This window comes from Pongo abelii, chromosome 14 (assembly GCF_028885655.2).
Source record: "Pongo abelii isolate AG06213 chromosome 14, NHGRI_mPonAbe1-v2.0_pri, whole genome shotgun sequence".
NCBI classification, from domain to species: domain Eukaryota; kingdom Metazoa; phylum Chordata; class Mammalia; order Primates; family Hominidae; genus Pongo; species Pongo abelii.
In genome coordinates, this window is record NC_071999.2 from 109,060,128 (window position 1) to 109,075,813 (window position 15,686).

The 15,686-nt window shown below is 39.3% G+C and overlaps 1 protein-coding gene across 4 annotated transcripts in view; it reads left to right on the forward strand.

The window, feature by feature from the left end:
* Positions 1 to 15,637, forward strand: part of ERCC5 (ERCC excision repair 5, endonuclease) — a 29,821-nt gene extending 14,184 nt beyond the window's left edge. For 2 of the 4 annotated variants that reach the window (XM_063715024.1, XM_063715023.1), the window contains exons 9-17: positions 1,169 to 1,376; positions 1,692 to 2,765; positions 5,308 to 5,552; positions 5,905 to 6,024; positions 6,268 to 6,481; positions 7,754 to 7,898; positions 11,806 to 12,007; positions 12,866 to 12,949; positions 14,949 to 15,637. In XM_063715024.1, coding sequence (XP_063571094.1) covers positions 1,169 to 1,376; positions 1,692 to 2,765; positions 5,308 to 5,552; positions 5,905 to 6,024; positions 6,268 to 6,481; positions 7,754 to 7,898; positions 11,806 to 12,007; positions 12,866 to 12,949; positions 14,949 to 15,545 — 2,889 coding nt within the window. In that variant the 3' untranslated portion in view covers positions 15,546 to 15,637. Of the gene's footprint in view, positions 1 to 1,168; positions 1,377 to 1,691; positions 2,766 to 5,307; positions 5,553 to 5,904; positions 6,025 to 6,267; positions 6,482 to 7,753; positions 7,899 to 11,805; positions 12,008 to 12,864; positions 12,990 to 14,948 lie in introns of all 4 variants that reach the window. The other 2 variants (XM_024230745.3, XM_063715025.1) reach the window with 2 other exon arrangements.
* The last annotated feature ends 49 nt before the right edge of the window (positions 15,638 to 15,686 follow it).

Genomic DNA, 15,686 nt, shown 5'->3' on the forward strand with positions numbered 1-15,686 from the left:
GAAGGAAAAAGAAATTGGTGCTAGTTTTGCTGTCGTACCATAAACTGCAAAAGTCATGACCTCAGCGTGTGATAAGTGCTCAGTTAAGATGGAAAAGCCATTATATTTTGGGGTGGAAGACGTGAAGAGAAACATGTTCTGATTGATGACACAATCAGGTTTGGTACTTCTGCAGTTTCAGCGTCCTCTGGGGGTCTTGGAACATACCCCAAGGATGAGGGGGCTGTCTACTATGTTAATAGAATCAATTATAGTAAATCGACATGCTTTTGATCCCAGATCTACCGCTTATTAGCCCTGTGACTCTAGGGAGGTTACCCAACCTATTTAAGTCCCTATTTCTTCATTTATAAAATGGAGGTGATATCTGTTTCATAGGATGATTGTGAGAATAAAATGAGGTATTATATGTAAAAGCACTTAGAAAAATGCCCTCCATGGGAAATGCCTTATAATGTTAAGTATTACTATTAATAACTGTGATTACTATGATTTATTGTGTCTTTTATGGGATAAGGTTGTGCAGGGCACTTCACTTGCATATTTACCTTCATTCTAGAAGATTGTTAAGCCATAATCAAATGTCATAGTGACTGCTATGCATTACATGCTTAATACATGTTTATTGAATAATGATTAAATCATAAACAGTATTCATGATTTTTTTTTTTTTTTGAGAGGAAGTCTCGCTCTTGTCCCTCAGGCTGGAGTGCAATGGCACGATCTCGGCTCACTGCAACCTCTGCCTCCCCGGTTCAAGTGGTTCTCCTGCCTCAGTCTCCAGGGTAGCTGGGATTACAGGCGCCTGCCACCACACCCGGCTAATTTTTGTATTTTTAGTAGAGACAGGGTTTCACCACGTTGGCCAGGCTGGTCTCAAACTCCTGACCTCCGGTGACCCACTCACCTCGGCCTCCCAAAGTGCTGGGATTACAGACATGAGCCACCACACCTGGCCATAGTATTCATGATTTTTTTTTGCCCAACTCTTTCGAAGATTATTTTTTTAAAAGGAAGCTGTAGATTTTCTTGTTATTCAACTTTTATAATATGAAACTACCATCAGTGAAAAAAGCCAATTGTTCTTTGTTCCCTGTTGGGGAAAGGGTGGAAATATGGTAATATTATCTGTATTTAATATAAAACAGTAATTTTATTTTGCCTTTAGGAGTCCAATGACTTTTCACAGTACCAACTCAAAGGCTTGCTTAAAAAAAACTATCTGAACCAGCACATAGAACATGTCCAAAAGGAAATGAATCAGCAACATTCAGGACACATCCGAAGGCAGTATGAAGATGAAGGGGGCTTTCTGAAGGAGGTAGAGTCAAGGAGAGTGGTCTCTGAAGACACTTCACATTACATCTTGATAAAAGGTATCAGGCACCATCATTTATATATTTACATTAAAAAATCAAAGATATATCATGACTCTGAATTCTATAAACTAGCACCCCTGGGTAATATTAATGAAATTCTATTTATGTAATAACTGTATACTGCTATTAATGGATTAGCTACTATAGTGCCAAACCACTTTAAAATTAGCTAATGAATTAACTCCTAGTTGCCGATTAAATGAAAATGTATATACTTATTTATGAGAACCAGTGTTCTCTTATTGATCTTACTAGAAGCGTATTGTTACACTGTAAAACTGCATGGTGAGAAGTGTTTTAATTCTTCTTAAGGTATTCAAGCTAAGACAGTTGCAGAAGTGGATTCAGAGTCTCTTCCTTCTTCCAGCAAAATGCACAGCATGTCTTTTGACATGAAGTCATCTCCTTGTGAAAAACTGAAGACAGAGAAAGAACCTGATGCTACTCCTCCTTCTCCAAGAACTTTACTAGCTATGCAAGCTGCCCTGCTGGGAAGTAGCTCAGAAGAGGAGCTGGAGAGTGAAAATCGAAGGCAGGCCCATGGGAGGAACGCACCTGCTGCTGTAGACGAAGGCTCCATATCACCCCGGACTCTTTCAGCCATTCAGAGAGCTCTTGATGATGACGAAGATGTAAAAGTGTGTGCTGGGGATGATGTGCAGACGGGAGGGCCAGGAGCAGAAGAAACGCATATAAACAGCTCCACCGAGGACAGAGATGAAGGACTTAAAGTGAGAGATGGAAAAGGAATACCGTTTACTGCAACACTTGCGTCATCTAGTGTGAACTCTGCAGAGGAGCATGTAGCCAGCACTAATGAGGGGAGAGAGCTCACAGACTCAGTTCCAAAAGAACAAATGTCACTTGTTCACATGGGGACTGAAGCCTTTCCGATAAGTGATGAGTCTATGGTTAAGGACAGAAAAGATCAGCTGCCTCTGGAGAGTGCAGTGGTTAGACATAGTGACACACTTGGGCTCCCGAATGGAAGGGAACTGACACCGGCATCTCCAACTTGTACAAATTCTGTGTCAAAGAAAGAAACACATGCTGAAGTGCTTGAGCAGCAGAAAGAACTTTGCCCATATGAGAGTAAATTTGATTCTTCTGTTCTTTCAAGCGATAATGAAACAAAATGTAAACCAAATTCTGCTTCTGAAGTCATTGGCCCTGTCAGTTTGCAAGAAACAAGTAGCATAATAAGTATCCCTTCAGAGGCAGTAGCTAATGTAGAAAATGTGGTGTCATTTAATGCTAAAGAACATGAGAATTTTCTGGAAACCATCCAAGAACAGCAGACAACTGAATCTGCAGGCCAGGATTTAATTTCCATTCCAAAGGCCGTGGAACCAATGGAAATTGACTCAGAAGAAAGTGAATCTGATGGTACGTGTCTGTGCTTTTGTAGAAATTTGGAATGGTAGGATTTCCCCTCTGTAGGAATTCAGAGATCCTTTAGTGTAGTCCCGTTTTAACTTTTTACAGATAAGGAATGAGAGACGTGGAAAGAAAGGTGAAATGACTTTCCCAGGGACTCAGAGCTGGTCATGGAATCTTGACCTTCCCTGTGTTGCTCTGCTTTTTGTTATCATTTTTAAAGGCATGAGGTGCCCTAGTTGGGGAAGGTAAAGTTGAGTTTCCCTGTAGTTTTTAAAAACTTTTTACTTTGAAATAATTATGAACTTTAAAAAGTTGGAAGAATATTATAAAACACTGGTTCCTTCATCCAGTACCTCAGTGGCTAGCATGTTACCACATTAGCTTATAATTTCTCTTCGTCTCTCTGTGGCCCTCTATGTGTATAACATATATCTCCAAATCTGTATACATATGTATACTGTTGATCCTCATTATTTGTAGATTCCATATTTGCAAAATTGCCTGATGATTAAAATTTATTTATAACTCCAAAATGAGTACTCACTGCAATGTCTTTGTGGTCATTTGTGGACATTTGCAGAGTTGGGGAAAAGCTTGAGTTGCCACACTGTCCCTTGCTGAGGTTAAGCAAGGTGACACTCTGCCTTGTTCCCATGCTCTGAGAGAGATGACCAGAGGGTGGGGACAGTAGGGGATTATGCAATGGAGAGAGAGCAAGAAGCTCTGGCCCCAGGCCAGTTGGACCAGATTTGAATCCCTATTCTGGCACCTGTTAGTGTGGCAGCTTTAGGCAGGTCACTAATTTGTTTCTTGAACTTTGTTTCTTGTTTATAAAATAAATGGAATCTATTAAGATGGTGGTTTTTTAGGATTTAAGATAATATATATGAAATATGTTCATATGTATGTGTATGTGTGTATATGCACATATATATGTTTAGGAGCAATGACTCAGTATTGGCTAATTTAGTGTTCACAGGGACTTCATACATGATGGCCACTTTGAATAATGAGAATCAACCACACACACACACACACACACACACACACACACGCAATTTGTTCCTGGTATCTGCTAGTTTTCTTCATTCAAAAGTTACTATTTCCATTTTGTAATTAATAAGTATTTTGTGGAAAAGGAATTTTTGGAGCTATATAAATATGCTATTCCTGAACAAACTTCCACCCACTTGTTAGCATCAATTGATGTTTACCTGAATAATTTGTTACTACGTTGGTTGCCAAATGATGGTTTTTCTAACTCTGTCATTCCTTATATATTATTACTTGACATCCTCCTATGAGGAAGATCTTTTCCTTTTCCCCATTTATTTTTATTATTCTTAATCAGTGTAGACTCTTGTATTCCTATTTTATTCAGTGAGTTATAATCCAATACAGTCATAATTTACTTTGTTACTCAAATTGTCACAGCTTTGGCCAGTGGGGGCTCCTTCTAATGGCTTTTAGCAGTTTTTTCATTATATTTTGAGCTTTTCCTTGCTTTCTGGCCAAGCTGTTCCAGGCATATGTTGTACTTGCTCTGCCCTGGTTCTGGAACCAGCCGTTTCACCAGGGAGCTTGGTTCCTTTCAGTGGAGCGTGGGGTTTAGACACCACAAGCTGGATGTGAGTGTGCTTATGGATCCTGAGGTGTAACTGTCTCAGGCCCTTTCAGTAACAGTGCCAGGAAGTATATTTATGTATACATGTACATGCACACATACATCTATATTTATTTCTATGTCTATCTGTACTAAAATCCATGAGTTTATACTGGTATCTTCAATTCCATGGGTTCAGTCTAGCCTCCTGCTTCTTTATAGTTTCCCTAACAATGAGAAACATTGCTTCCCTTATCCTCAATATATTTACAGCTGCTTATTCTCCCTTGATATGTAACCATCTCCCCCTCCCACTGGCCTCCTCCTTGGCCCTGCTCTCTTCTTTGCTTCAGCTGTGTGTCCTTCGTGCCAGCTCCCAGTCCCTGAGAGCCCCTCCTCTGTTCTGATTGCCTCCTTAAACCCAGCTGGACAGGCCTTGCCAGCCCTCTCCACCTACAGGGAAGGAAGGGAACCCATAAATATATTTTAAGGAGAAGGAAAGACGGTAAGAGAGGAGAGAAGGGAAGTGGAAGAGGAAGAAGTATTTCTTAGTCACAGCTTTATTCTGTGCTGTGTGAATAGCATAAAAACACATTGAGCAACTTCCATGATTGTTTATATACTTTGATAATTCTCCTTTTTGAATTTTTGAAACGATGTCAGTTAACTTAGAACATATTTATATAAAGCAAACATACAAATCTTAAGAGAGTTTTCTACTTTCAAAGACAGTGCCAGTTTACCTAATTGAAAAGGCTTGTTTTGAAGTTACAGGCATTTGTGATTACATTTATTTAATAATAATGCTACATGTATTCTGTTATAGTCATATCTTTGCTTTTTAGGATGTAGCATTTTTCAGGTTCCTCCAGAAAGCTCTTGATGACTGCAGGATCATTTTAATGTTTTGGTTGTAGATGAAGTGACCTTTTAATTTTGGTACAGGAAGTTTCATTGAAGTGCAGAGTGTGATTAGTGATGAGGAACTTCAAGCAGAATTGCCTGAAACTTCCAAACCTCTCTCAGAACAAGGCGAAGAGGAACTGATAGGGACTAGGGAGGAAGAAGCCCCTGCTGAGTCCGAGAGCCTCCCGAGGGACCACTCTGAGAGGGAGGACGTGGATGGTGAGCCACAGGAAGCTGAGAAAGATGCGGAAGATTTGCTCCATGAATGGCAAGATATTAATCTGGTAATACCGTAACATTGTGTTTTCACTTCTTGCTGAGGAAGCCGCGTTAAGTAGGTTTTGAGTTTTAAGGAGTTGCTGGGTGAGTATTTAGTAGCTATTTGCAGTACATCTTGTGGTTGCTGATGGCTTCATTTTTGTGTAGGTTACCTGCTGGGATAGACTCCATTTTCCATGTGGTTTAGTCATGGATCTCTAAAGATATTGCAGAGTCTTGGTTAGAAATCCAGTGGAGTACTTCCTAAGGGGAAAGAGCTTATTGGTAATTTCAGTCAGACTAAATGCAGGATTTTTGTAACAAATGAACTAATTTGGATTATAAATATAAATCTATAAATGAAAAAACATTTTATAGGAGGAGTTGGAAACTCTGGAGAGCAACCTCTTAGCACAACAGAATTCACTGAAAGCTCAAAAACAGCAGCAAGAACGGATTGCTGCTACTGTCACCGGACAGATGTTCCTGGAAAGCCAGGTGGGTGCAGACAGCTTGGGCTTCCTTTACCACCTTCCTCAGACCCCGGGGGAATGCATTGCATGAAGGGGGTTGCGCCCCCTGGTGCTCAGGGCCTGGTGATGCCCTTCCCTGGGGTTCACTGTGTGTCCCTAACTCTGCAGGAATGAATGCATTACATGAAGTGGTAGGCACTGCTCCCCCTGTGCTCAGGGCCTGGCGATGCCCTTCCCTGGGGGTCACTGTGTACCCCTCACTCTGCAGGAACTCCTGCGCCTGTTCGGCATTCCCTACATCCAGGCTCCCATGGAAGCAGAGGCGCAGTGCGCCATCCTGGACCTGACTGATCAGACTTCCGGAACCATCACTGATGACAGTGATATCTGGCTGTTTGGAGCGCGGCATGTCTATAAAAACTTTTTTAATAAAAACAAGTTTGTAGAATATTATCAATATGTGGACTTTCACAATCAATTGGGTAAGACTTCAGAGTCTTTTTGATTACTTTCTGACACTTACCTTCAGAATTTGTTCTAGGACTTTTTCTTTCTAAGGAACTAGTTTGATGCATTGATGTCAATCGCAGGTCTATGCAAATTTTCATGTGAGTGATCTTTGGTTTATATAGAGGAATAGGATTTTAAACATTTGAATTAAGGAATTAAAGTCCTAGTATGTTTAGGTAGTTAATCATCTGACTTAGTTAAACTTTGACTAGTTACCCGGGATCTCCAGAGTGAACCAAAGATGGTGGAGAGGGGAAGCAAGGGGGAGTCACTCCTGCGCCTGGGGCTGTATTCGGGTTTCGGGCACTGATCGTCTTCTGTTCATCCAGCAAATATATGTTTGGTGACTCCTATATGCCAGTTGTTCTTAACAAGAGGGAAAGAGCAGAGAGTAAAATAATAGGAGAAACAGATGATAAGCAGATACATAAATCATAATTTGACAGTTGGTGGTATGTGCCATATAGAAAAATATAGCAGTAAAGGAGAGGAGAGAGTGAACTTCAGGCATTGAGAGTGCAGGTGCTGTTTCAGAGAGAGTTGTTGGGAAAGGCTTTACTCACATAACTTCAAGGCAGGGACCTGCAGGAATAGGAAGCAAGCACTGTAGATAGATACCTCGGGACTAGTGAGTGAAAAGGGCTGAGTCAGAAGCTTGTGGGCTGTGTTCTAGGGAAGCAAGAAGGCCAGTGTGAGAAGGGAGGAAATGGCAAGGGTTAATGTTAGAGAACAGGAAGACGCTGAAACCCACCAGGATCTGGTGTGCTACGGTGTGCAGGCAGATTGAATGTGGGGTGGGAGAAGAATGAAGTTGAGGAGGATTCCAGATACTGAGCAGTTGGTCGAGTGGACCTGCCTTCAGTAAGACAAGGAAGGAGCACAGTGGAGGAGGAGAAACGAAGCGTTCAGGTTTGGATATGATAAATTGGAGATGCTCACTGGATACCCAGTGGAGGTGTTGAGTTGATAGTTGAATATATGTGACTGTGGTTCAGAGGGACCCAGGCTAGATAGCTAACTTTGGGGGTCAGCATATAGAGGGTATTTAAAGCTATGAGAATGGATGAAACTTTAAAAATATTAACAGAATGCCATTGAATAAAATAATTTATTTCCAAATAAGATATTTTTGGTTGTTGGATTTAGATATAGATATACACATATATATGATTTATATAATAAAATGTTTATAAATGTTATATAAGAAATCTTGATAAAAATTAAAAACTATTGTTACTCTTTAGGATTGGACCGGAATAAGTTAATAAATTTGGCCTATTTGCTTGGAAGTGATTATACCGAAGGAATACCAACTGTGGGTTGTGTAACTGCCATGGAAATTCTCAATGAATTCCCTGGGCATGGCCTGGAACCTCTCCTAAAATTCTCGTAAGGTCTTTTATTTCTTCAATTCGGATAATTGTGTAAATACCCAAATAAGCAAATAGAACTATTATTTACAGCATGAACTGTCACAAATCATTGTTCACTGAGAAAGCAGCAGGAAGTATTGGTTGTTTTCCGTTTTCTAGAGGTGATGAAATGAGAGTCAGTTCTTAGTGGTGCTGGGCTTATCCTAGTTCAGGGGTACAAAGCCAGTCCTGTGGATTTCACAGGAATGTAGAAGTGCCTTTTCATTCATTGACATATTTATAGAGCAGCTATGATGTGTCAGACACCGTGCTGGCCCTGGGGAAAGGAGAGATGAGTAAGGCGTAGGCCATACCCTCAAGGACCCCCCCGTATTCTTGGAGGTGATGGAGAAGCAAAGCAAATTGTACTTGTCTGTGTGTTTGGTGTCCTGAGAGAGGTCAGCCAGGAAGCAACTTGGAAATATAATGCCAGGAATGTTACATCCAGCACTCTTGTCCTGTTTCTCACCGTGTGAATCCCGTGATGTGTTCAGTGGTGAAGTCTTGCTCCATCCAGAACCCAGAGTCATACTATACTCGGGGTACATTTATCATTTTGAAGATTCTGAGATGATAGGAGTTATGAGTATGTCTGGGAAAGTAGTTTTTCCTTTGTCCTTGATGGCATCTTTTTAAAAAATTGAAATATAGTCACATACCACAGAGTTCACCGATTTAAAGTGTACAGTTCATTGGTTTTTAGTATATTCACAAGATTGTGGTGGCATCTTTTAACCATCACTATGTCGTGAGATGCTGTTTGGTGGTGGCTGATTTAATGATCCTTGAGTGTTCTTTCCAGTTACATATCCTGTGTTTGAAAGATGCTAGGATGCTGTGGTCTGAAGAGTCAGTGATTGGAATCACTGAAATGAACGGCGAAACTGTTGTAGTGATTGCAGTCTTCCAGTCATAGCACACTTACCAATGTGTTGTATTTTATGCTTTCTTCATTTATCTTTTTCTGATTTTCTTATTGTTGAGGAAATTTATATACCGGGAATGAGTTATGAGGTAGACATACATCATGGTAGGTAAATAACTTGAAAACCTACAAATAACTTTATTATGCAAATAAAGTAAGTACATCATAGAAAATTATAAGTATGTATTAAAAAGATGATTACGGTTTACAATTTGTTTATGTAATTTTAGACTTCTCTTCACACATATATATGCATATACATTGCATATATATGTATACTCATTTGAGTGTGTGTGTTATATTTTTTTACGAGAATGGGATGATACTATATACTTTTATTTTACCTGTAACCCATTTAGTATTAGAACAAGGCCTATTATCAGCGATGATCTAGATTTATATTGTTTTTAATGGCTCCAAGTAGTCTCTTTTTGGGTCTATCAGGACTAATTTAATCAAATGTCTTTTGTTATTTCTATTTTTAAAAAGGTATTAACAGACATTGATTTGAGTGTCCTTAATCTTCGGGTTCTTATCTAATGATTATTTTAGGATAAGTGAAATAGTATCTGACTTTTCCATTTGGTTTCTTGATAACTATTGAGAGTGAATTTTTTATGTTCATAGACGGTTTGTGTTTCTGATTTAGTGAATGACCTGTTTATGCTGTTCCACTTTGTTCAGCAGTTTTTGCTCGTTTGTTGCCTGCTGAATCATTTTCGTATTTGAGCAGTTTCTGCCTTTGGTCCTCCAGCTCGTTGATGCCAGATAGGAGCAGCCTTCGCTCTGCCTGGCTCAGGACATTTAGGATGAATACAGAGTAAAGAGCGGGAAGGATGGTGGGAAACCAGTAAAATCAGAATGTGGCCTCACTTTCTTTTCTGTTCTCCTCTCCTGAGGGCACCCTGGCTGGTGAGTCATTCTTAGAGTGGGGCTGCATTGGGCCTGGAAGTTGAATTTGGCTGTAGTCACATTTGGTTTGGACTACACGGTGTATTCTTCTCTTGAGCTTTAATTTTCAGTTGGCTACCAACATTTACCTTTGGGAGATTTTACACAAAATTGTGGATTCTGTTGGGGGAAAAAGGAGATCTGAAAATACTGGGCCTAAATTTCTGGATAGCCCCAAAATAGCTGGCATGGAGCAACAGCAGTTCCCCTCCCCTACCCCAAGGCCTTGGACTGGGCATGAATCCTTCAGTTTCATCACAGTTGCCTCCACTCCCCCAGCTCAGCTGATTGACAGACACCTTCCTCCTTTCATCTTTATGTGAAGTGCCAGGCGCTCCTGCATAGCTTTGGCTTGATGAGCTCACAAGTGCACTGATTCTAACTGGCAGTCATGATTACAGTTTCAAAAACGAAAATCTGCAAGTAAAGTAGAGGAGAATTATCGGTATTCTCTCAGTGCACTCCTGGAAAGAATGTTGTAAAAGTAATGAAGAAAAATTATTTTTTCCTTTTTGCATTCTGTTGCTATAATACAATGAAGACCGCAATTAGTCATTTCCAACGCTAGATGGCACTCCTGCATCGGTGAGGTGGACCCTGACCGTGACAGCCGGTCTGAGTGGGTTCCTAATGCTGCACTAGCAAGCTTGTGAAGCCGGGGAGCCTGAGCTGTGGGCATTTTTTCAGGTTCCATTGAGTACATGGATTGGTGAGGATTATGTTAGTAACTTTGATGGCATTTATTTTTTCCTAATTGTATAAATGTTTCTGGTCAGCTGTCACTGCATTACAAACTACCTCAGCCTTAGTGGCTTCACACAGCAGTAGTCACTGATTTTGCTCATGCCTCTGAAGCTCGCTCAGGCCTGGTGGGGATGTCTTGTCTCTGTTCCATGTCGGCTAGGACAGCTCAGCTGGGCTAGGACCCCTTAAGATGGCTCGCAGAGCTGATGAGGTGGCTTCGGCCTCGGGGCCTGGATGGACACTTTGTGAGCTTGGCTTCCTCGCAGCATGTTGGAGCCAAGAGCAGGAGGTCCAGGGGACAGGAAGTGGCGAGGGCCTCCCCTAGGCCTGGCACGGCTTGAGTCACACTGGTCAGCCATGGCCACCCTGCTCAAGAGGAGGCCACAGGGACCCCCTTCGTGATGGGAGGAGGGTCCAAGAGTGTGTCGCTGTCTTTATCCGGCCGATTTAGGCTTAGAATGGAAAACATTGAAAAATGAATAAAATATAAAGAAGAAAATGAATGGCTGTGTTCTCACGTAGAATATCGCCTAGCACACAGTGAAATAATAGTTGTTACTGTTATTTATTTTGAATATCTGTTTACTTTTCTCATGTATGTGTTTTTTCCAAAACTGGAATCGTACTTTAAGTAGAGTTCTATTATCTCTGTTTTTATACATATTTATCTGTTTTACATACATGTATATTTATATATATAAAATGTTAAATTTTAAAAACAGATACATATATCTTTTTACAGATTTGTTAAACAAATTTAACATTTTCTCGGCATATTTACATTTTATTAAATATTCTTCGATCCATTATTGTATTTGATTTGAGGTAAATAATAGAGATACATTACTTCCATTTTACTGCTGAGAAAGAGACCCAGAGAAGTTGTAACTTCTGTGGTATAATTATGAGTGTGGGCTCTAGAGGAAGACTGTACCAATTCCAGCTGTGAAATCTTGAGCCAGTTACTTATTTTTGAGTTCAGTTTCCTCCTCTGTGAGGTGAGGGTAACGATAGGACATGGCTTGTGTGATGACTGGGCATGTGAAATATTTAACACAGTGCCAAGTACAGAGGAAGCCTTCCATAAATGTTTGCCATCATTATACATTGTGGCTAATAGTACTAAAATTAATAAAATAGTCTATATATCATATAATTTGATTTAGAACTTGAGTTTACATGTTCTGAGTTTAGTTCTTCATCCATAGTGCATGAACTATAATGTCTTATTGCTGTGTAAGTAATTGTTTCCTTTGCTTTACAGAGAATGGTGGCATGAAGCTCAAAAAAATCCAAAGATAAGACCTAATCCTTATGACACCAAAGTGAAAAAAAAATTACGGACATTGCAACTCACCCCTGGCTTTCCTAACCCAGCTGTTGCCGAGGCCTACCTCAAACCCGTGGTGGATGACTCGAAGGGATCCTTTCTGTGGGGGAAACCTGATCTTGACAAAATTAGAGAATATCCTTTGCTTCTTAAAAGAGAAGGAAACACCTTGTCAAATATGTGTTTGGTTTAAAACTTGTGGAAGAGAAACTTGGATCATTTTTTTCTTAATATCCCGTTAATCCCATTTTCTTAATATCCCGCTCTCCTTTTCACTCTTTTTTCCCTCAGTTGTTGTTTTTTGTTTGTTTGTTTGTTTTAAAGGAACAGTGTATCACTCTGTCACCCAGCCTGGAGTGTGGTGGTGCAATCATAGCTCACTGCAGCCACCACTTCTTGGGCTCAAGGGATCCTTCTGCCTCAGCCTCCTAAGTAGCGCAAGCCACTGCATCTGGCTCCTCTCCTTAGTTTTAAAGAGGGTCTTTGTTTGAATAAGCAGTGATAAGCATTCATAGATATAACCACATACTTAAATATTATTGATTCTGAAAGAAAGAAAGATGACTAATCTTGTCCTTTTTATTACTGGTTGTCCTTTCCGTGTATATTTAAGTAATCATTTGGATAGATGTTTCAAAACTTGCACTAGAATTAATCCAACTACATTTTATTTTTTCTCTTAATGAAATAGGCAAGATATCTGAAACTGGTTTTTATTCCAGTTTACCTTTTTTCATAGTCACGAGTCTTTGATGTCCTAAAGTGAGAGCTAAATATGTTTTATTTTAGAGAACTGAAAAGAACATAGTGCCAGATGATTATGCTGGAGTCATTTATTTTGTTAGTACTTTCTTTTAGCACTCTGATCTTTTTATAAATAGGAAAATCTTAGGAGATACGGGGAATGGAATCAAGAATGGGTTCTTTGGACCTTTTTATTTATCACTTGTTTAAATATCTTTCAAAATATTTATAAGTCTTAACTGCATGCATGTTTTGTCAGCGGTATTTCGGCTGGAACAGAACGAAGACAGATGAATCTCTGTTTCCTGTATTAAAGCAACTCGATGCCCAGCAGGTAATCATGGTGGACCCTTCTCCTAAGTTCAGGATGAAGGGTAGGTTGTGGTTGACAGCTGTTAAAGACCAGTTAACTCTTTTATTTTAGGGCATAGAGCAGACATTTTGAAATTAGGATAATTTAGATGAGAGAAGAGAAGAAAATAGAAAAAGAAAAGTTAGACTTTGGCTTCATTTTCTATGATCACTCTTAGGGCTGAACTTTGGAGTCCTTTCATATTCATTTTTTTTCTTTGAAAAAACCAGTCTAATAACTGATTTCACACTAAGGTGTTTCTGACTAAATACATTACCCCTTGGGTGTTACTTTCATTTTTTAATGAAAGGAAGTGTTCAATCCAAAGCAATTCTGATCATTTAAGTTTTTATGAGTACTAATATTTTTAAATGCTATAAATGAATCTTGAAAGGTAGAAGTTCAGTCATTATTGTGTATCAGTAGGAGAGGTTTTTGTGCGGAAGGAGCCGTTTTGTATGACCTTTAGTTCGTCTAGGTACCTACTTCTTGCTTTATCTGTGAGTATGTTCTGACTCACACAAAACAAGCTTTCGCCCACACTAGAAACAACCCACTACACATACATACAGATAAACCACTTAGCAGAAATGAGAGTATAGTTTTTGTGATAATATATTTAAATTAAACCCGTTTTCATTAGGCTTGGATAATTTTGAAAAACATGAACAAAACTAAGACGACATTTCTACGAGTTTGTCTTTGTTTTTTGGATGACTATCTACTGGAAACATTATAAACCAACCAAAAAGGAAAGCTATTTGGCTTAGTGTCTGATAACTTCTTAATTTCAGATAAATTTTGTTGTAATATTTATCTCCCTTTTCATTCTAAAACTTAATGTGCTTATTTTTCCAAAATTAGAAAATGAAGAAAATGAATTAAAACTACTCATTAGTTACCTCCTCTAATACAGATGTTAACATTTAGGTTAAAAAATTTTCCTACATTTATTTGTGACCATACTAAATGCAACTTAATAGATCTAACCCTCCCTCCAACTTATTAGCATATTTTCTTCTATGTATTGTGCGGTTTTCTTAATTCCAGATGACTAGATTATATTTCATGAAAGAGATTTAAATAATTAGTTCAGTTTACTTGTTGGACCTTTAATTTTCAAGTTTTTTGTAGTAATGCTGTGATGAAAATTAGGCATATAGCTTTACCCATTTTTTTTTTTACCCATTTTTTTTTTTTTTTTTTTTTTTTTTGAGACGGAGTCTCACTCTGTCTCCCAGGCTGGAGTGCAGTGGTGAGATCTCGGCTCACTGCAAGCTCCGCCTCCCGGGTTCACGCCATTCTCCTGCCTCAGCCTCCCGAGTAGCTGAGACTACAGGCGCCCGCCACCACGCCCAGCTAATGTTTTGTATTTTTTTAGTAGAGACGGGGTTTCACCGTGTTAGCCAGGATGGTCTCAATCTGACCTTGTGATCTACCCACCTCGGCCTCCCAGAGTGCTGGGATTACAGGCGTGAGCCACCACACCCGGCCAAAGAATATCTTCTTAAAAGTGAATTTGCTGAATAAAAGGCATGAATATTTCTTACAGTTGCTAATATATACTGTGAACTTGCCTCTCAAAGGTATTGTATGATGATAATGTTTTTAAAAGAAATATATAGTAGGACTTAGAAACAGGCCCCATGAGGTTGTGTTGCTCCTGAGGAAGATGAAATGTTTAGCTACAGAAAAATATTTAACGCTGTTTGAATATCTTAAGAAGAGATTTCTCATTTGAGATGTGGACTAAAGACTTAGTTGACAGAGATGGTACAAGTACTGCTTTAGGTATGATTTAGAAAGTGAAAATTACTATCAGTAATTCATTGGGAGAGAACTGGGTTTTGGGAGATAATGAATTAATATTCTCTGACATAGTAATCCAATGTGAGTGATCAAGGTTGAGCTTGTTGATTTGGTTTAGAAACTTGACTTACTTGTCTGATTTATTATTATTATTCTTTTGTTATTTTTTTAGACACAGCTCCGAATCGATTCCTTCTTTAGATTAGCACAACAGGAGAAAGAAGATGCTAAACATATTAAGAGCCAGAGACTAAACAGAGCTGTGACATGTATGCTAAGGAAAGAGAGAGAAGCAGCAGCCAGCGAAATAGAAGCAGTTTCTGTTGCTATGGAGAAAGAATTTGAGCTACTTGATAAGGCAAAAGGAAAAACCCAGAAGAGAGGCATAACAAATACATTAGAAGAGTCATCAAGCCTGAAAAGAAAGAGGCTTTCAGATTCTAAAGGGAAGAATACATGTGGTGGATTTTTGGGGGAGACCTGCCTCTCAGAATCATCTGATGGATCTTCAAGTGAAGATGCTGAAAGTTCATCTTTAATGAATGTACAAGGGAGAAGAGCTGCGAAAGAGCCAAAAACCAGTGCTTCAGATTTGCAGAACTCAGTGAAGGAAGCTCCTGTGAAGAATGGAGGTGCGACCACCAGCAGCTCTAGTGATAGTGATGATGATGGAGGGAAAGAGAAGATGGTCCTTGTGACCGCCAGATCTGTGTTTGGGAAGAAAAGAGGGAAACTAAGACGTGCAAGAGGAAGAAAAAGGAAAACCTAATTAAAAAATATGTATCCTCTATAATTAGTTATGACAGCCATTTGTAATGAATTTGTTGCGAAGACATAATAAAATTAACTATTTGCACTGTCTTTGTATTTAGTGTGTGGTTCTTAAAAATACAAATGCTAAATTTGACAT